The following is a 17,421-nucleotide window of genomic DNA, read 5'->3' on the forward strand; positions in this document are numbered from 1 at the left end:
AGTGTGAGCTGCAAGCCTTTATAGACTCAACACAGAAGCAAAATAGAGAAATATCTGATTGGCTATAGCTATGCTTTTGTCTTATTTGGGCATGGCCTACTAAGTTGGCTTCTTCTGATTGGCTGAAGCTCAACTGTTTGTGATGGACTGAAAACTGGTTATTTGTTACAAATATACACTCTTACCTTAGGTTATGGTTTTTTACAAAGGAGCTTTGAATATGAGACAGCTTCACCAATGGTTTTCTGCTTATTTAATTTAACAATGCTTACAACTTGGCGAGTCATGTGGCAGCCTGTGATGAACAATTTTTTTGTGCTTTCATTTTTATCTTGGCTGAGGCTATTTTTTCTCCCATCTTCTGAAAAAGTATTTTCTTGCTCAAACAAGAATTTCCTGAATTTATATCTCTGTGAAATAAAAAACTGAAAGAACAAAGATTTTTAATGTCTGGTTGATTCAGATAGTCAAAGTCCTGTCATCTTCATTTCAATTTCATAAGACTTCAACTAAAGATTTATAATTAATGAGATATACTCTTCTACTCCAAAAAAGGATGACAAAGGTCTTTAATATTGTGACCAGTGTTGGCCCTGCATATAGATAAAATGAAAAATATCTATGAAACTGGTGAAGCTGTTTCATAGATAAAATGAAAAATGACACCACCCAACATTCCATTGTTGTATCCCACACATTGTGTTAAGGGCTTACATACATTAAATCAGTCAATTCAGACAACAATCTCCATTCTACAAAGGAGTAAATGAACTTTAACAATATTGGGGAGGAGAAATCAAGATGTAAACCAGGTAGACAGCACTCCCACATACCTCACACAGCCTCTCCTGAGAAACTCTGGGAAAGAAGTATCAGTAAATAAGAGTTTGGGTTTAAATAGCAGGTAGAGGCACAAAGAGATAATTTAAGATTTCTTTTTCAGAGTAGATAACTTGCATGCCTATTGTGTGTCAGCCACTGCATTACTACTATAAAAACTGTGACATGGTTCTTGCCTTCCAGTTCTTACGCTAGTAAAGGAGAAAGAAAAAACAGTAGTTTGAACCAGAAAAAAAGATTCAAAAAAGTTTTACTTTGCCTCATAACTTAGTATAATGAAGTTTTAGATATGATTCTAAGATGAAGAAAAGGAACCACTATAAAGGAAAATTTGAAGACTCATTATACACATTCTCTATCGACTTTCAGAGTGGTCATTTTATTTATTATTTTTTTAGTTGTAGTTAGACACAATATTTTTATTTTATTTGTTTACTTTTATGTGGTGCTGAGGAAAAACCTCGAATGTGCTAGGTGAGCGCTCCACCCGCTGAGCCACAACCCCAGCCCCCCCAGAGTGGTCATTTTAAATAACAATATTTGTTACATTCAAATTTTTGAATTTTTAACAATGAAGCTGAAAGATGTAAAAATCACCTGAAGTCCTAGAAATTTGGCAATTATGTAGTTATTATGATCATTAATAATAGTTTTTTCTTATAACTTGGAAATAGTTCTAATGTAATATTCTTCCCACTCTTTTAATCATTTATACTTCCCTTTTTTGTGCAAACTATTTTACAGTTTTTGAGATATAACTTTTCAAAGGCATTTTTCAAAGGCAAAAAAATCTGCCTCATTAAAACTAATTGAATTTATAAATTCATATTGTGCCTATTTATATATCTACTTATCTATGTATTTTTTGCCTAGATAGCAAAATCATGGATTTATGAAGCAGGCATGACAAGATAAAAAAAGGTTTTGTATAACTTAAAATGACAGGATCTCTACAGGATTCCTTGTTTTTCATATGAAGGGTGTTGTTTCAAACGAGGGCATGGAAACCAGTAAGTATTGGCTTCTGTTTTTGTTGTACAACTTCCAGAAATTTTTAACTGAAGACTCTATGCACTGTATTTCTTTCCACAGAGAGCTGACTGATATTTGAAGAAGTGTTTTCATTTATCCAAGAAAAATATAATGTATCCATCACAAGCTTCATTCTTATTTTTAAATGTATTTATTTTTATTTGTGGGGAAGCTGTACAAGGTAATTGTGTACATCATTCTAAGGTAAGAATTCTAGCAATAATATTTTAACTAAGAAAGCATGATTAGCTTTCAAGATATAAACTATAAGTTTGAAAAGACTAATCATAATACCAAATGTAATTTATAGATTAATTTAAATGGTTATTTTGAAATGTTGAGATTGCTTAAAGGTTACTGTTTTTAAACTGAAGAAACTATAAACTTAGAGTTGACTGTTAACAATTTTCTCATAAAGTCTTTTTTTTTTTTTGAAAGAAATCTAGGGCTTAGCTTAAAAACTAATTCTCAACTTTCCAACTAACTTTGATAATGAAGTATCTCAGAGGAAACTGAAAATGACTTTGCTTTTTAAAAAAGCAATTTTATATCATTTTGAAGTTCAAATATAGTGCTGTGAATGGTTACTTAGGACATTAAAAATTTCTCCCACAACAATATCAGAGTGATAGCTGGTATGGTTTATAAAATATTAGGAGTTCTTAGGGGATTTTAGTTCCTCCACATAGCTAAATGTTGGTTTTTGATTTTTCAATGTCATGAAATGTATTTATCATTGTCTCAAACAAAATTCCAAAGTTCCATGGTTAAAACAAGAATTAATTCTAAGAATGCTACAAAAATATTGATTTAATTCTTTAAAATACTTGCTACAAATTAACAAACATACTGAAAAAAGGATAGCTATTATCTAGATTTTTGAAAGCATGTTAGTCATTATAGAGGTAAAAAGAAACAGCAAGAAGTTTAAAATAGATCTATGTAAAAAAAAATGTAAGCATCTTTTGAGGGGCAAAGATTTTTATAACATGGTTAACCCTGTAATTTTCTCTCAATATCCAGCAAAAGCAGGGAAGAACTTGTTATTATTTTCATTTAACAACAGAGTTATTAAATTTATGTGACTTTTACCAAAGAATGTTTTATATTGAGGAAAGCAATAGGGTGCCAACAAATATAGATAGCTTTGGAATGACAACTATAGTTGGCCTTTTAATGTTGATTTTGCAAATCAAAAGTCTAGACTGTTTTCTTTTGTCACTAGTAACTTTCAAATCTATAAACACTTAACCTTTCATATTTTTGGATATTTTAGCTTATACAACTTTATTCCAGCTTCCTACGCATTTTTTTTTTAATATTTTCTAACAGTGGTGGCAGAAAGTCCACTTGGCTAGAAATACTGTAGATATCTCAGGGAAACTTCTTAGTCCTTTTTCAAAGAAGTTCAAATTGCAAGATTCTTGGAAGAGAGATGGGTCAGCTCTGTATTACACATATAAATTTATAAAAGTTAAATGTTAAGACCATAGAGTCAGAAATGAAAATAAACCCTAAATAAATTATTTCAGAATTTAAAAAGAAAAGAGGACAGTGAAACTATTAAATTAACATATGTTTATTGTCTGTATCTGAAATTTACCTATAAGGTTTATTTGTGGGACTTTGAACTAACCAGTTTGTTATATTTTTTTCTGCTGATCATCTTCGTCCTGTATTCCAAGCTTTCTTTTTTCTATAAGGCTTCTTATTTATTATATCATACAACATTTAATATTTGTCCTTATTTCTATTTTTTAATGTAAAGGATTCTCCAGTAGTTAATGTTATAGAAGATGTATCTAATGCAAAAGATGAAATTCAAAGTAATGATACTGTTTTTAAGGAAGACTGTGAAGAATCATGTGATGCTAAAACTAAAATTACACGAGAAGAAAAACATTTCATGTGTAGTAAGTATTAAAATAACCACAATTGTAAAGGGATACAACTTGTTACTTATAGGTGGACATCTGGGTCATTTTATATATATCCCCATCACTCTAGGTATGTAAATATGTATGTATTTGACATGTAGTAGGTACTTAATAAAATAAATATTTGGTAAATGAATGGATTCTTCTACCATATAGCTTTGTGGCATCAACTGACCACAGAGGGAGGGACAAACCAGAAGATTCTGATAGGAATATATTAATTTTTCCAGGGATATTTTCTTCCTTTCATTAGATCCCTAGGAAATTTCACATAGATTTAGAGTTTCTTCTTTCTTTTTCTTTCTTTTTTTTTTTTTTTGAGAGGAAGAAAATTCTAAAACCCAATACATTAGCATTGAATACTATTATAAGAACTAATGCAAAAGGTATAAAACAAATCATAGTTGATTTATGTAGCAAAGCATAATAAATAAAAAGTTTAACTTAATTTAAAAAGTTAGTCACAGTACAGGTTTTTTTTATTTACTATGTATTCATAAGAAACAGGATAAAGAAGGGAGATTGGAAAGGGTGGAGCTGATGATCTGATCCAGATCTTATAGGACCATCATGGCTACATCAGGAAGTATGAAGTTTCTACTTTAGTATAATAATTCTGTGTATAACATAAGGGTTACAAGCTTCTCAAACCAATGAATGCAGTTTTAGTCCCATCAAGATAGATATCTAAATCCAGAAAAAAGCTAATAGACTTTTTTATAATAAGTTTTTAACAATAATAATTCTAATTTTTAAAATAATAATGAAAATTAAAAAGATAAATCTAGATGAGTCAGAATTAAAAATAATCAGAAATTACTAATGTGATTCTATCATTCAGGTGAAATAAACTTAGAAATAAAATATTTTTAAAAGGATAATATATGCAATCATGTCAGGGTTCTTTTGTTATAGAGGTCAATATCAGTATCATAGGTAATACTAAGGTCTGAGAAATATAGTAAATATTTTTCTTGATTCTGATGATTATATTTACTAAGGATGTCTTTGGTGTAGGAAATATTAAAGATGATAGAACATTATGGAAACATAATCCCAAATATATTAGGACAAAAAACTACTTGCAATTTTTTTTCAATTTATCTTTAAGAAATATTGAATATAGAATATTTTCTATTAAAAAAGTTTTTTTTTGTTGTTAATAGGTATTGAACTCAGGAGTAGTTAACCATTGAGCCACATCTCCAGCCCTATTTTGTATTTTATTTAGATACAGGGTCTCACTGAGTTGCTTAGAAGTTCCTCAAAGTTGCTGAGGTTGGCTTTGAACTCTTAATTCTCCTGTCTCAGCCTCCCAAGATGCTGGAATTACAGGTGTGCACCACTGTGACCTGTTAAAAATGTTTTTAAAAAAGAAAATATATGCAAAAGTTCCTTCAGAAACTAACTGACCAAAACCTTTGACTAAGGTCTATCCTATGTGCATATATACTAGTAATTTAATTATATGAAAATACAGTTTTAGGGCTGGGGTTGTGGCTCAGTAGTAGATCGCTTGCCTAGCATGTATGAGACACTGGGCTCAATTCTCAGCACTGCATATAAATAAATAAAAGTAAAGCTCCTCAACAACCAAAAAAAAAAAAGTTAAAAAATATAGCATTATAAAAAATTAAAACAAAGATTTATCTTTAAACTCAACTTGCTTGGTAAGCCAGTGAATTGTTACTTTTTTACCTTCTTGCATAGTAAGAATTGAAGAATCCTGAACCTTTTGCTTCCTTTCTTTTAGAAAGTATTAGCTAATATTCAGAATGTTGTCTTTTAATTAGAAAAGATTAGATTAATTATTTCAGGTAATCTACATTATTAGGAAGTATAGTTTTATTAAGAAATGTTGAAACAATTGTTTTTTTGGTTAATAATGAATGAACAATATGAAGTAACAAAAATGTATGGTTCTGAATGCTCAGATAAATTGAGATATTATTGTTTCCATATTTATCCAAAATCATGTTAACCTCATTATTTTTCACTGTAGTTTTCTATAATAACATAATATTTAGCATCCATTTTATTATGGTTAAGGAAATCTGCAAAATTCTATTGTTTCCTACACACGAAGTATGAAAAAACTATTAAGAAATATAATGGATGAGCAACAAGCCTCCCTGGACTATTTATCTAATCAGGTATGGATGTTTCAGTATTATGTTGTTATTCTGTGTGCATACACACTGATTCATAGGTAACTGCGGGCATAATTATTTTTCTTCATTTATGTTCAGATATCTATTTAGTTCCTACTATGTGAGAGGCAAAATAGTAAGTCTTATGTAAACAGAAAGCAATAAAAACGCTGGGAGCATACAGTGTAGTGGGGCAGATAAATTCATTGGAAAAACGTGGCCGCTGTTAGAATACACAAAAAAGAAATTTGAGATACAAGAAAACTTCTCAGAGGAGCAAGCCTGTGAGCTGAGTCATGAGAGTTAAGTACATCTTTTAAAAGTCATGAAGGTTCAGTAAGTAGGAGAGTATGTTCCATTGTGGGGGGAGCTTCTTGGAGATAGTTCAGGGATGAAGTGGCTGATGAGGTAGGTTGGAGAGTACATAAGAAAAACAGGCTAAAGGAATAATCAGAAGCTAAATTATGCCACCCCATGAGGCCACTGAATTGCTTGAGCAAGGACATGCGGTGACGCAGTTGATGGTGGTGTGGAGGATGACTTGAAGAGCAAAGGGAAGCAATAGCAACAATTCAGATTCAGGCACAATCTGGTAAAGCAGTCAAATGAAAACCAGGGTCAGGAAAATCAAGGTTAGGGACACAGACACTACTGAATTTAATGATTGTTATTTAACTATGACTTTACTGTTTTGGCAAAGCAGTAAGAATTCAGTCTAGGAAAAGGGGCCTCATTATGTATTTCAAAGCTGGGTTTATAAGCAGTTTAGAGATAACTTTTCTATAATTTAGCTAAAGGAGTTTTGTTCAAACATAAATTTATTTAAATATTTGTGTGTGTGTGTATGTATATGTGTGTTTAGGTTAATGAACTCATGAATCGAGTTCTCCTTTTGACTACAGAAGTTTTTAGAAAACAGCTGGATCCTTTTCCTCACAGACCGGTTCAGTCACATGGTGAGAGCTTTGGTATTTCAGCCTTTTCATATTTGTCTTTTATTACTTAAAAATTTCCTGGACAGCTTGTGCATTTAAAAATTTTGTTTAAAAAATGCAGCTCCTTATTCTCTAACAGACAGGAGGACTAATACCTGCCATTAAGTAAATTACACCATAGACAAAGTGTATTTTCCTAAACTGGAAAACTTCTCTAATCCACGAGTATAAAAATATAACCTGAATTTGTTGAAAAGAGAATAATTTTAGAGTAGCTTTATTCTGGGCTTCTCCCTTTGGTATTTTATTAGTAATTACTTTTTAAACAGAAGAAAAGAAAGTTTTAGAATTCCTCCCACCTGTAAAAAATGTTTTTGACATGTATGAAATGTTTCAAACTGGGATATGAAATTTGAAAAGAAAAAGAAATTTAAGAGAAATAAACAGAAAGCAAGCGCTTTCATACTTAAATACAGCACATTGATTTCTCTGGACTTGGACTTCTAAGAAAAAAACTCTATAAACCTTATAAATATAAATTTATACCAAAGAGTTCCAAGCAAATAAATATCATTAAGGGCTTAGTATGCAATATTTATTTATTACTTAGGAAGGGAAGAAAATAAACAATGCCCGGGCATCTTTATGTTCTAGGTACAAAGACAGGTGCTTTCATGTTATTTTATTATTTTAAACAAAATGTATTTTCCATAACTGCCTCTTTGTAGGTAGTGTAACACAGTAGTTAAGAGCATGGATACTGGTGTCAGTCTGGCCTCAAATCATTGATCTGCCATTTTTTGGTATTGGTTTCCTCAACAGTAGACTGATAGTACCTACTTCACATAGTTGTTGTGAGGAGTAAATGGATATATACATGAAAACTCTTAAAATATTGCCCAATGCATAGTAAGTATGATATAAAAGCTTGGTATAATCATCATCATATGAGGAGTATACAGCCCAGAAAATATAAATAATTTGTTCACATTTATTTGTATGGTAGACAAAGCAGATACTCCAGCCTAGATCAGTCCTTCAGTGTGAACGTCTATCATGAAGTCAATATAAGAATGTCTCAACAATTTAGAACATAGGCAACTAATCTGTTTCTTGGAAATGAAGAGCAAAGTGGGCCATCTTTTATAGCTAACTTTTGAAGATATTTTCTATATATTAATACGTGATAGGCCCTGTGCTTGGGGCTTTATATAATTCCTTGCTATGTAAATTGTTAGAATAACACTATTAAGTAGATAGTGTTATTTTTATTCCAATATTAAGCAGAGAAAGCAAGACTTTGAAAGGTTAGTTAATGGTTCTTGGCTAGAAAGGAGTAGAACCAGGACTCAAAGGCAAGCATCTAAGAAACTGATGCTGTAAGAGCATTTACAGAAGATACCATAGATTGTCTTCAAGTAAAATGTAATACTTGTAGTACAGTATAATATCACTTCCACATTCATATGCTTACAGTCCCCTGGGAACTGAATGCTTTGTAGAAGGTGATTATGAGCTATGACAGCACTAACTGCTATCTATAGAATGAGTCCTAACTTCAAGCTTAAGTTCTCCTTGGTGAAGAAAGTGATCTCTCCTTTCCATTTTTTTTGGCTATTGTTAATAGTGACCTGCAACACATTAGAGTCTCTGAAATTTGAAATAAAGTAGTCAAGGATGTATCAATAGTAGTCAATACACTTATTCTGAGTTTTATCCTCTCCTTTCATATAAATTTCCTTTGAGCACTATACCCTCTAAGAAAAACCTAGTTTCCTGAAAAGGTAATTATGTATTTTATAAAAGAAGGAATACTTATAAGTGTTTATCCCAAATAAAACATTTAAACAGTATAGAGTGCAAATCACTTCCTCGTTTCTAAATCACTTTTTATTTCTAAGATATTAAAACCATTCAGATGATTAATGAAAATTTTAGTAATAATTTTAGATAGCTGTATTAGTTCTCTACAGTGAAATGACTTTCAGAAACATTCAGTTTAAAATATCCTAAATAACTAATTTTATTTTCCTAGGTTTAGATTGCACTGATATTAAAGATACCTTTGGCTCTGTGACCAAAACACCAAGTGGTTTATATATAATCTACCCAGAAGGCTCTAGTTATCCATTTGAGGTAAAGTTTTATCTTATTATTTGTGATAAGATAAACATACAACCAATTTAATTAACATTAAAAATTTCATTGTTTAATATTTTTTCTTGGAAATTATAAATTAATATTTTTTTGGTTTTCTATAATACTAATGCCCCATCATAAACTATTAAAAGAACTAGACTACCTTTCACTTGTCTATTTGAATTTCCATGATTGCACACTAAAAGTAAATCCATTTGGTGCAAGATCTTATATTATCCTTATAGTAGGCAGAACTGTGCAATATAAATCCATTCCTTAAATTGTCTCTAGAAAATACTGGTGGTCTCTTTTGCCTGGGAGCCTACTAAAAATACTTTTGATTTACCTCCTATTAATTATTATACTTTCTTTTGATGACAAATGATTGTATAAGAAGTTAATAATTTTTTAAAAAAACCTTTTGAACTGATCTATTCACTCTTAATTTGAATAAAATGAATTACTCTTATGTCTACTCTTAATAGTCATGTTGGGATTTCTGGTAGAAATTTCTACTAGAAATAATGTACATGTGCGTGTTTATACATATATGTGTTTTATCCTGGGCACTTTTTCTTTGTGCATAAGAAAGTTTATGATACTTTTTCCTTATTGATGGTGTTTATTGCTCAGTAAAATACGTTTTTTTTTTTCTACTTAGATTCTACCAGTTTCTCTTCTTAGAGTTACTACCATTATTTCTTTTGTAATCTATTGACAAGATGTCAAAAACTGGGAATTAGGTGGGAAATAATTTTAAAATTACTTAAATTACTTTGCCTACAGATTCAAACATGGATCTGAACAGCCGTGGCAAGGAAGGCTTCTAATTTTGTCAAGAGTGGGATGCATAATTCCCTCTTATGTGGGGAAGTGTTGGTTCCCTAACTTCCTCCACACTGCTTTCTCTGTCTCTGGGTGGGAAGTTTCTTTTGGAGAGGGTTGCTCTGTTCTCTTCCCCTGACGCTTCGACAAGTCCCCTGCAGGTGCTCTCTTAGGGGCATTTTACATACCATCAACACATGTGTCCCTAAGCGCCTGCTGGGAAGGCACAGATCCTGCCTTTGTGTCTGAAAATGCCAGGCTGAACAGCTTGTGGGAAAGAACAATCAAGGGCAGGCATAAAGGCATTTTTAACACAGTAAAAAAAGAAGGTTAGTGTTTTAATTCAAAGACAGAGTTAGTTTGAAATTAATATATTCCTATCACATCAGAACAGAATTGTTATTACTAAACTGGAAGATATTTATAGAGTTGAGGCATAATAGGATAATCTTAAAATGCCACAATTATATATTTTAAAAGGTGACTGATAAGGGGACTATAATTTGGTTAATTATAAGTTGGTTTTTATAATAAACAGTATTATTTCTAGGCATGTAAGAAATCTGAATATGTTAATGGCATACAATTGCATTCACAATGTTTAATGAAAGTATCATCTTTTTGTTTAGGCCTACTGATGAAGCATGAGTTTTATATTATCACATAATGAAAATAATGATGTATTATTTTGGTATTTTCTTGGCCTGTTTTAGGTAATGTGTGACATGGATTATAGAGGAGGTGGATGGACCGTGATACAGAAGAGGATTGATGGGACAATTGATTTCCAGAGGTTATGGTGTGATTATCTGGATGGATTTGGTGATCTTTTAGGTCAATTTTTATGTATTTGTATTCTATCTTTTGATATTATTTCGAAAGACTATATCTGTATTCGTAAAAATAGCAAATATATATGATTATAAAAATATGAATCAAATACCCTATCTTCATGGATAAAATGTTCTTCAGTTGAGTGCCGCAGCCCGGCTGGCTGGGCAAAATAGCCGGGGGGGGGGGGTGGGGGGTGACAAAGAACTTGTGTAGATTGATACAGCAGGAGTGGAAGCCGTTTATTGTAGGACAACAGAGGTATTTATACATTTTACTCAGCTTATCTTAATTAGCATAAACTAGATACATCAGTCAACCAATAAGAAATCTCCACACTTAATGGCTCGCTGGTGTTACTTCACAAACCACTCCCTCTGGCATTTTGCCAGGCACCATCCAGACTTGTTTACAGACTCTAACATTTCTCTGGCAAAATGCCAGGCGCCATCCTGACTTGTTTACAGACTCTAACAGTTGAGGTCTAGAAATATTTATATTTAGTTATTGTTGAAATGTGAGTTTATTAAAAACTCTAAGCTGGATATTTATTAAGTATCTATTATGTTTCCAGTAGAGTTCTTGTCTTCTGTACTAAGAAAATGTAAATGGGCAAGATTGCCATATATCTTAAAAGTTTTGATATGCTGTGTCCACACAAGCAAATTAAACAAAGAATTAAGGTATGATCAAATTCAGATGATTTGAATTGAATACAATGTTTTATAAAATATTAATAAGCATTACCTTTGCTCAAAATTTAAAAATTATAAAACCCTGTTGAATTTTAAAATCTGTTTACATTATTGCCACATGGCAGCATCAGTTTTGCTAGTAAACAGAAACACCAGTATTTTTGAACCATTTATATTAGTTGGAACTTCCATAGGCGGTTTTGTTAATTTTTAAGTTACTTTAATGGTTGTTATTATAATGTAAAATGTTTATCCTCCCATAAGAATATCATCTAAAGATTCAGTAAGTGGTAGTGTTGGTCCTGCATGCTAATAATTTTAGAAGGCATTTGGCTTATAGATAATTGCCATGCAGTTAAATAATTGCATGCAGTTAAATACTTGTATTTTTTCAGCGTTATTTCTAATCTCCCATTGAGTGCTTCCTCCTGAATTAAGTAGTCATAGATTGACATATAGACTTCCTATTATCTTTTTCTTTACTTCTTGCTTATTTCTATAGGGAGGTGATGTGAGTTTTGACTAATAAGGTCTTCATGCAGGTATTTTCATGCAAACTAAGACTGCCTTGTACCTGATTCATTTTTAAAAATAAATTGGGGATTAAGGAAAATGTACAGTTCAGTCTTAAATATGAGGTTGGAGCAAAGGGGAAAGATGACAGAGATGCTTAAGTTGAAGGGTTATAACTGTACGCGACTAAACAGACCCTGTAGGGACCCAATTGATAGTGCTCACTTTCTTACCATATTTATTCTGGATACTTTTCAATTCTAACTGGATGTTAGCTAAAATACCTCTGTAAGCCTTAGAGGAGTACTTAGTATCTTAGTTACAGTTTCAAGAGTTTTATGCTGTCACATTATGCTTTAACTCTTTGAAGTTTGTTTTGACTACATTCTTAAGTTTTTGGAGAATTTCATAATTCAAGTAGAAGGACATATGTTGGGGTGTCCACATGTAGGCTACATCATGGTGGGTAGAGGGAGGTAGAAAATCATTAGCTAGAAATGCATGCAGAAGCACATTGCCTGAATCAGGGAATTTGATGAGTCATCTGGATCTACAATTGTCTTGGAAATATTGACCCTATACCTGGGATACTTCAGTGTTGCTAGATTGTACTTCCAGTCATAAGTAATTGACACTGTATTATAACAACTATTTGTTTAGAAAGTACATTCTGAGAAAGAAAATATAACTTCAAATGATCATTGTCATGAAATATTTCTTTAGGAGCAGCCAATTTGGAAGTTAAACCTCTGACTTTTATTGGTATACATCATTTTGTAACCTGCCATAATATTTCAACAAGGTTTCTGTTGACATATCATGGAAAAACTGTACTTTGTATTTAGTTTTTAAGTGAAATTTTGATTTTAATATGGAGAGATAAAATGAACCAGTTTTATTTTCCCCAGTTTGGTGAAACATCAGTAGGAAAACTTTTTCTTTTTAATTTTTTTTTTGTAAATTAGATAAACACTAATTATTTGAGCTAGGCCATATAGTATCTGTAATTATTTGTGTGAGTCATCTCAGAGTTAATGACACACTAAATAACACCCAACATTCAATAAGGAAGGATTGTTCTAATTTGTGTTAAAATATAATAAAACAAAGTGATTTTTTTCTTTACAGGAGAATTTTGGCTAGGACTAAAAAAGATTTTTTATATAGTAAATCAGAAAAATACCAGTTTTATGCTGTATGTGGCTTTGGAATCTGAAGATGACATGTTTGCTTATGCATCATATGATACTTTTTGGCTAGAGGATGAAACAAGATTTTTTAAAATACACTTAGGACGGTATTCAGGAAATGCAGGTAAGTTTCTTATTCCTAAAATTTTCCAGAAGATGGAAATATCACAGACTTAGTATATAGGTAAAGATAAAAACAATGCATGTCTCTTGGTACATGCTACATTACTCATAATAGATTAGAAATGAGAAAGCTGGCCAAGTTTGGAGTTTTGAAACTCTGTTATGAACATTGTATCACCTCATGATTTTAAAATACTAAATAAAATTCTTTAAAACATTTACCATATGTAATCCCAGTTGACTTTTTGGATAGAGATCCTGTGAGGGTAGTCTAGGAAGGCATTATTCCTGTTTTTGTATTCACAGAGGCTGACATTTAGAAGTCAGAGAATGTTAAAGCTGGTCTGTATTCTTTTCACTTTACCAGAAAAGAAACCTAAAACATTAAGTAATTTGCCTAAGAGTTCCAGCTCATCACACCTGAGCCAGGGCAATAATCCAAGCTGATAGAAACAAGAACTTATTGTTCTTTTTACCCTATCTGGATGCATCTACTCATTTCCAAATAAATTAAATTTTCTAGAACTTCAAAATACTTGATGATAAATCCATGTTTTGGTATTGAAATTTTAAAGACATTTTAGTCAAGAAATACTAAAGTAAATGCCCCACCCACTTGTTCATTATGTATATTCAGTGTTAGAAATAAAAAAATGAAAATTATATGATTCCAGCTCTTTAACTGATCACAGTATAGAGGAGAAGATAACAATGAAAACACAGATTACTAATAGAGCTCTGGGGGCTACAGGGAGGGTGAGAATGATTTCAGTTGGTTGCACCAGAAAATTTTCATGGAAGAGTATTTTTCAACAAGGGGTTCATGTTAAAAGCTGGGAAGTTTTTTGAAAGTACATTACTCTTTCACAGTCTGATTCAGTGACTTTTGGGCAGATGGATATGTTGGCATACTTACAGTTGAAAACCATGGACCTGGTCTTAGAGCAATGGATAGGTTTTTGGCAAGTGAATGTTGGCAAATGGAACAGCTCAAGTCAAGGCATAAAGGGAGGAAAGTTACAGGGCCCAGAGAGTTGTCTGGTATGGATGGAATCTATGACATCTGAGGGGGTTTAGTCTTGGGATATTGGGTGAAAGTCTGAAATTCAAATCTGGATATATAAGGAAAATTTTAAAGAGTTACAACATACAGTTTTCAAAGCTTCATCTCTAAAAGTGTAAAGAACTATCTAAATATGGAATATGCTATGCTGGGAAGTTTATGTGGGGGTTCTCTACAAGATAATTATGATCTAGTTAGAGGATAAAATTTAAAATGGCAATTTTTTTTTCATTACAGTACCCTGCCATCCTTTATTCTACATTTTCCCAACAAGGTTGTTAAATAATTTTTAGCTATTGATAACATAATATAATCACAACTGTGAAAGAAAAAGGTGTCAGTAGAATGTAAAAATAGAAACATGAGTAAAACTAGGGGCTTAATTGTAATTAGGTATGTGGTAGAAATGGGCCACTAATTTGACTTTGAGCTCAGAGCAAAAATAGAATATAAACTTGACCATTTGAGAAACACAAATGTTCCATAAGAAATCCAAATATTCCTGATGATGAAACTTGAGATAAATTTCTCTAGGTTCTTAGAGATAACAGTATCATGTTCTCTAATTACACTTTCTCAGGATATGGGGTGAATACATTTAATGAACTATTTCTCAAGAAATAGACATGCATATATATATTTTTAAATATGTTGCTAAATATAATCCATTGCGGTGCCCATATGACGTGTGATTCTTCTGATGGTTTCACTTTGCTCAGGGAGAGTATTCATGAAGTGATCACAAAATTTAGGCAATGCTCCATAGATGGTATTTCTCTCTTATGAACTTTTGAAAGGTATTGCATGGTGTTCATGTTGAAAATTATATTCTCTCTGGAAAAAAAATACCTGCAATGTGTGTATTTTGTTTTCCATCAAGTGAGGAGCCAGAGACTTTAATAATCATCAGACTCTGGAATTTAGGATAGGCCATACCATTAATGAAGTTCTTAAAGCACCTTGAAAGATTATCTTGAAAGATGCCAACCATTCAGAAATATAATGAAACAAATGTAGGCCTTGGTTTCTCTACACATGTACATAGCTTTTTTTATAGTGTTTCAAAGCTTTTTAATCAAAATTTATGTTTAGGGAAATGTAGGTATTATAGATTTACTAAGAATATGTTAATTTCATGAAACTTTAGGAAGCAAACTATAATTCCTGCTTCTGCGACTTAAATTGGGTTGTCTTGGTCAAGATTCTTAATCTTTGAAGGGATATTGTGGATATCAGGCTATGCAAACAACCATCTATGAAGATAAATATAACCTCAGGAGTATAGCTAAATTTTTCTTGAGGGTATTAGGAATTCTATATAAACTTGATGATCCCTAAATAGCATCAAACAACTTTTGTAATTATAAATCTAAGTAAAAATTTCCCCTTAATCTATTCATAACTATTTAAAGTGAGGCAAGTTGTAGGTATAAAAACCTACAGTGTGTAAGCTATTTTCTTCTCTTTATTTACCAATTGCCATATTAGTATGATGGCCTATACACCATCATTTCTGGCCTAAATTATTTGATTTTGTCTACACAGCCAAACTTCTATTTTGATTTCTGACTTTCATATCTAATATCCGTTTAAAGATGCATGTCATGTTGAGGAATTTATTACCAGATTTGTGAGAGATTTTAAGCATGCTAAACAGTAGAAATATAAATTAAACTCTATTTCTAGATGCCATGCTTTTGCATAGTAGGTTGGTTAATAATAGAAATTGTCTCTAAATTCAGTCACTTAAAAAAATCTGTTTTACTCAGGTGATGCATTCCGGGGCCTCAGAAAAGAAGATAATCAAAATGCAATGCCTTTCAGCACGTCAGATGTTGATAATGATGGGTGCCGTCCTGCATGCCTGGTCAATGGTCAGTCTGTGAAGAGCTGCAGCCACCTCAAAAATAACACTGGCTGGTGGTTCAACCAGTGTGGTCTAGCAAATTTAAATGGCATTCATCACTTCCCTGGAAAATTACTTGCATCTGGAATTCAGTGGGGTACATGGACCAAAAACAACTTACCTGTCAAGATTAAATCGGTTTCAATGAAAATTAGAAGAACTTACAATCCATATTTTAAGTAATTGTATGTTAAATTGTAGTGCAAGTTCCACAGCTATTTTTTGGTATTAAATATTTCACATAGTTCCTTTTTTTAAAACTTAGGGTTTCAAACATATTAGCTAAAATTTAATTAAAGATGGCATTTTTGTTATGAATTTAGTTAGAAAACTTAAAGTTTCATAGCACTTTATAAAAGAATTATGGAATATTGTATGTTTTTACTACTAATTATATTAATGATATATTACAAATCTGTTTTAAGTGAAACAATTTGAAATTTATAGTGCTTTCAAAGGATTTTTGCCTCCTCTTTAAAGTTTATAAACCATAGTACATTGTTAGGAAAATTGAGGACAGTATTTTACTTATTTCTACATTCATTTTATAAATTAATAACATACTCAACTGAAAATTGCCACTGAAGATAGTTACAAACAATACTTTTTATGCAGATTACTATATAAACTTCACATGTTTAAAAATGTTATTTGTTGGTGAAGTTACAATATATTTTACAAGTTTGCTGCCAAAAATAAACCCCTTGTTTTTCAATTTTATCTCGGTTACTATTTTTGTTCTTGCTTGTAATAAATTTATTGTACATTTATATCCTGATCAGTCACGTTCTGAAACACATCTATGTCTTAGCTCTTTAAACCCATAGAATGGTAAGAACTTTAAGTGAAGGACAGTGGAGAAAGAGTGATGAATCAATGGTCTAGTTGTGCTTGGAAGCAAGTTGACCCTTTCTATTCTTCCTGAGTTAGAAGGAGTTGGATGGTAAGGATTTCATGGGAGAAGACATCAGGGATCATCCTGGGCCAAGTGCTAGTTATTAATAAGAAAGACAAGAGAAGCAATCAAGAAGTAACTTTGAACAAATAAGTGCTATGTCCAGAGTTAAGATTATGCAATGCACGAAGGAGGAGACAAGTGGTTGAAAATGAGGTAGGAAGAGGGTTGAATTAAAAGTAGTTAGGAGGGGATTGATGTCAGGGTGAGTTAGCTGAACTCAGAACAGGATTAAGCTTGTTCAGAATGAAAAATATGATTTGGGTTCAGAGATGATCAAAAATGAC

At 31.8% G+C, this 17,421-nt stretch overlaps 1 protein-coding gene across 1 annotated transcript; it reads left to right on the plus strand.

The window, feature by feature from the left end:
* Positions 1–1,938: 1,938 nt before the first annotated feature.
* Positions 1,939–16,899, plus strand: Angptl5 (angiopoietin like 5). Its single transcript, XM_046467257.1, has 8 exons — positions 1,939–2,076; positions 3,641–3,785; positions 5,859–5,962; positions 6,822–6,915; positions 8,930–9,030; positions 10,572–10,692; positions 13,026–13,211; positions 16,043–16,899. The coding sequence occupies exons 1-8, from the start codon at positions 1,984–1,986 to the stop codon at positions 16,360–16,362; spliced, it is 1,164 nt and encodes a 387-aa protein (XP_046323213.1). The 5' UTR covers positions 1,939–1,983; the 3' UTR covers positions 16,363–16,899.
* Positions 16,900–17,421: the final 522 nt, after the last annotated feature.

This window comes from Marmota monax, unplaced genomic scaffold (genome assembly GCF_021218885.2).
Source record: "Marmota monax isolate L192 unplaced genomic scaffold, Marmota_monax_Labrador192_F-V1.1 WCK01_AAM20220418_F8-fsc00045, whole genome shotgun sequence".
Taxonomy (NCBI): Eukaryota; Metazoa; Chordata; class Mammalia; order Rodentia; family Sciuridae; genus Marmota; species Marmota monax.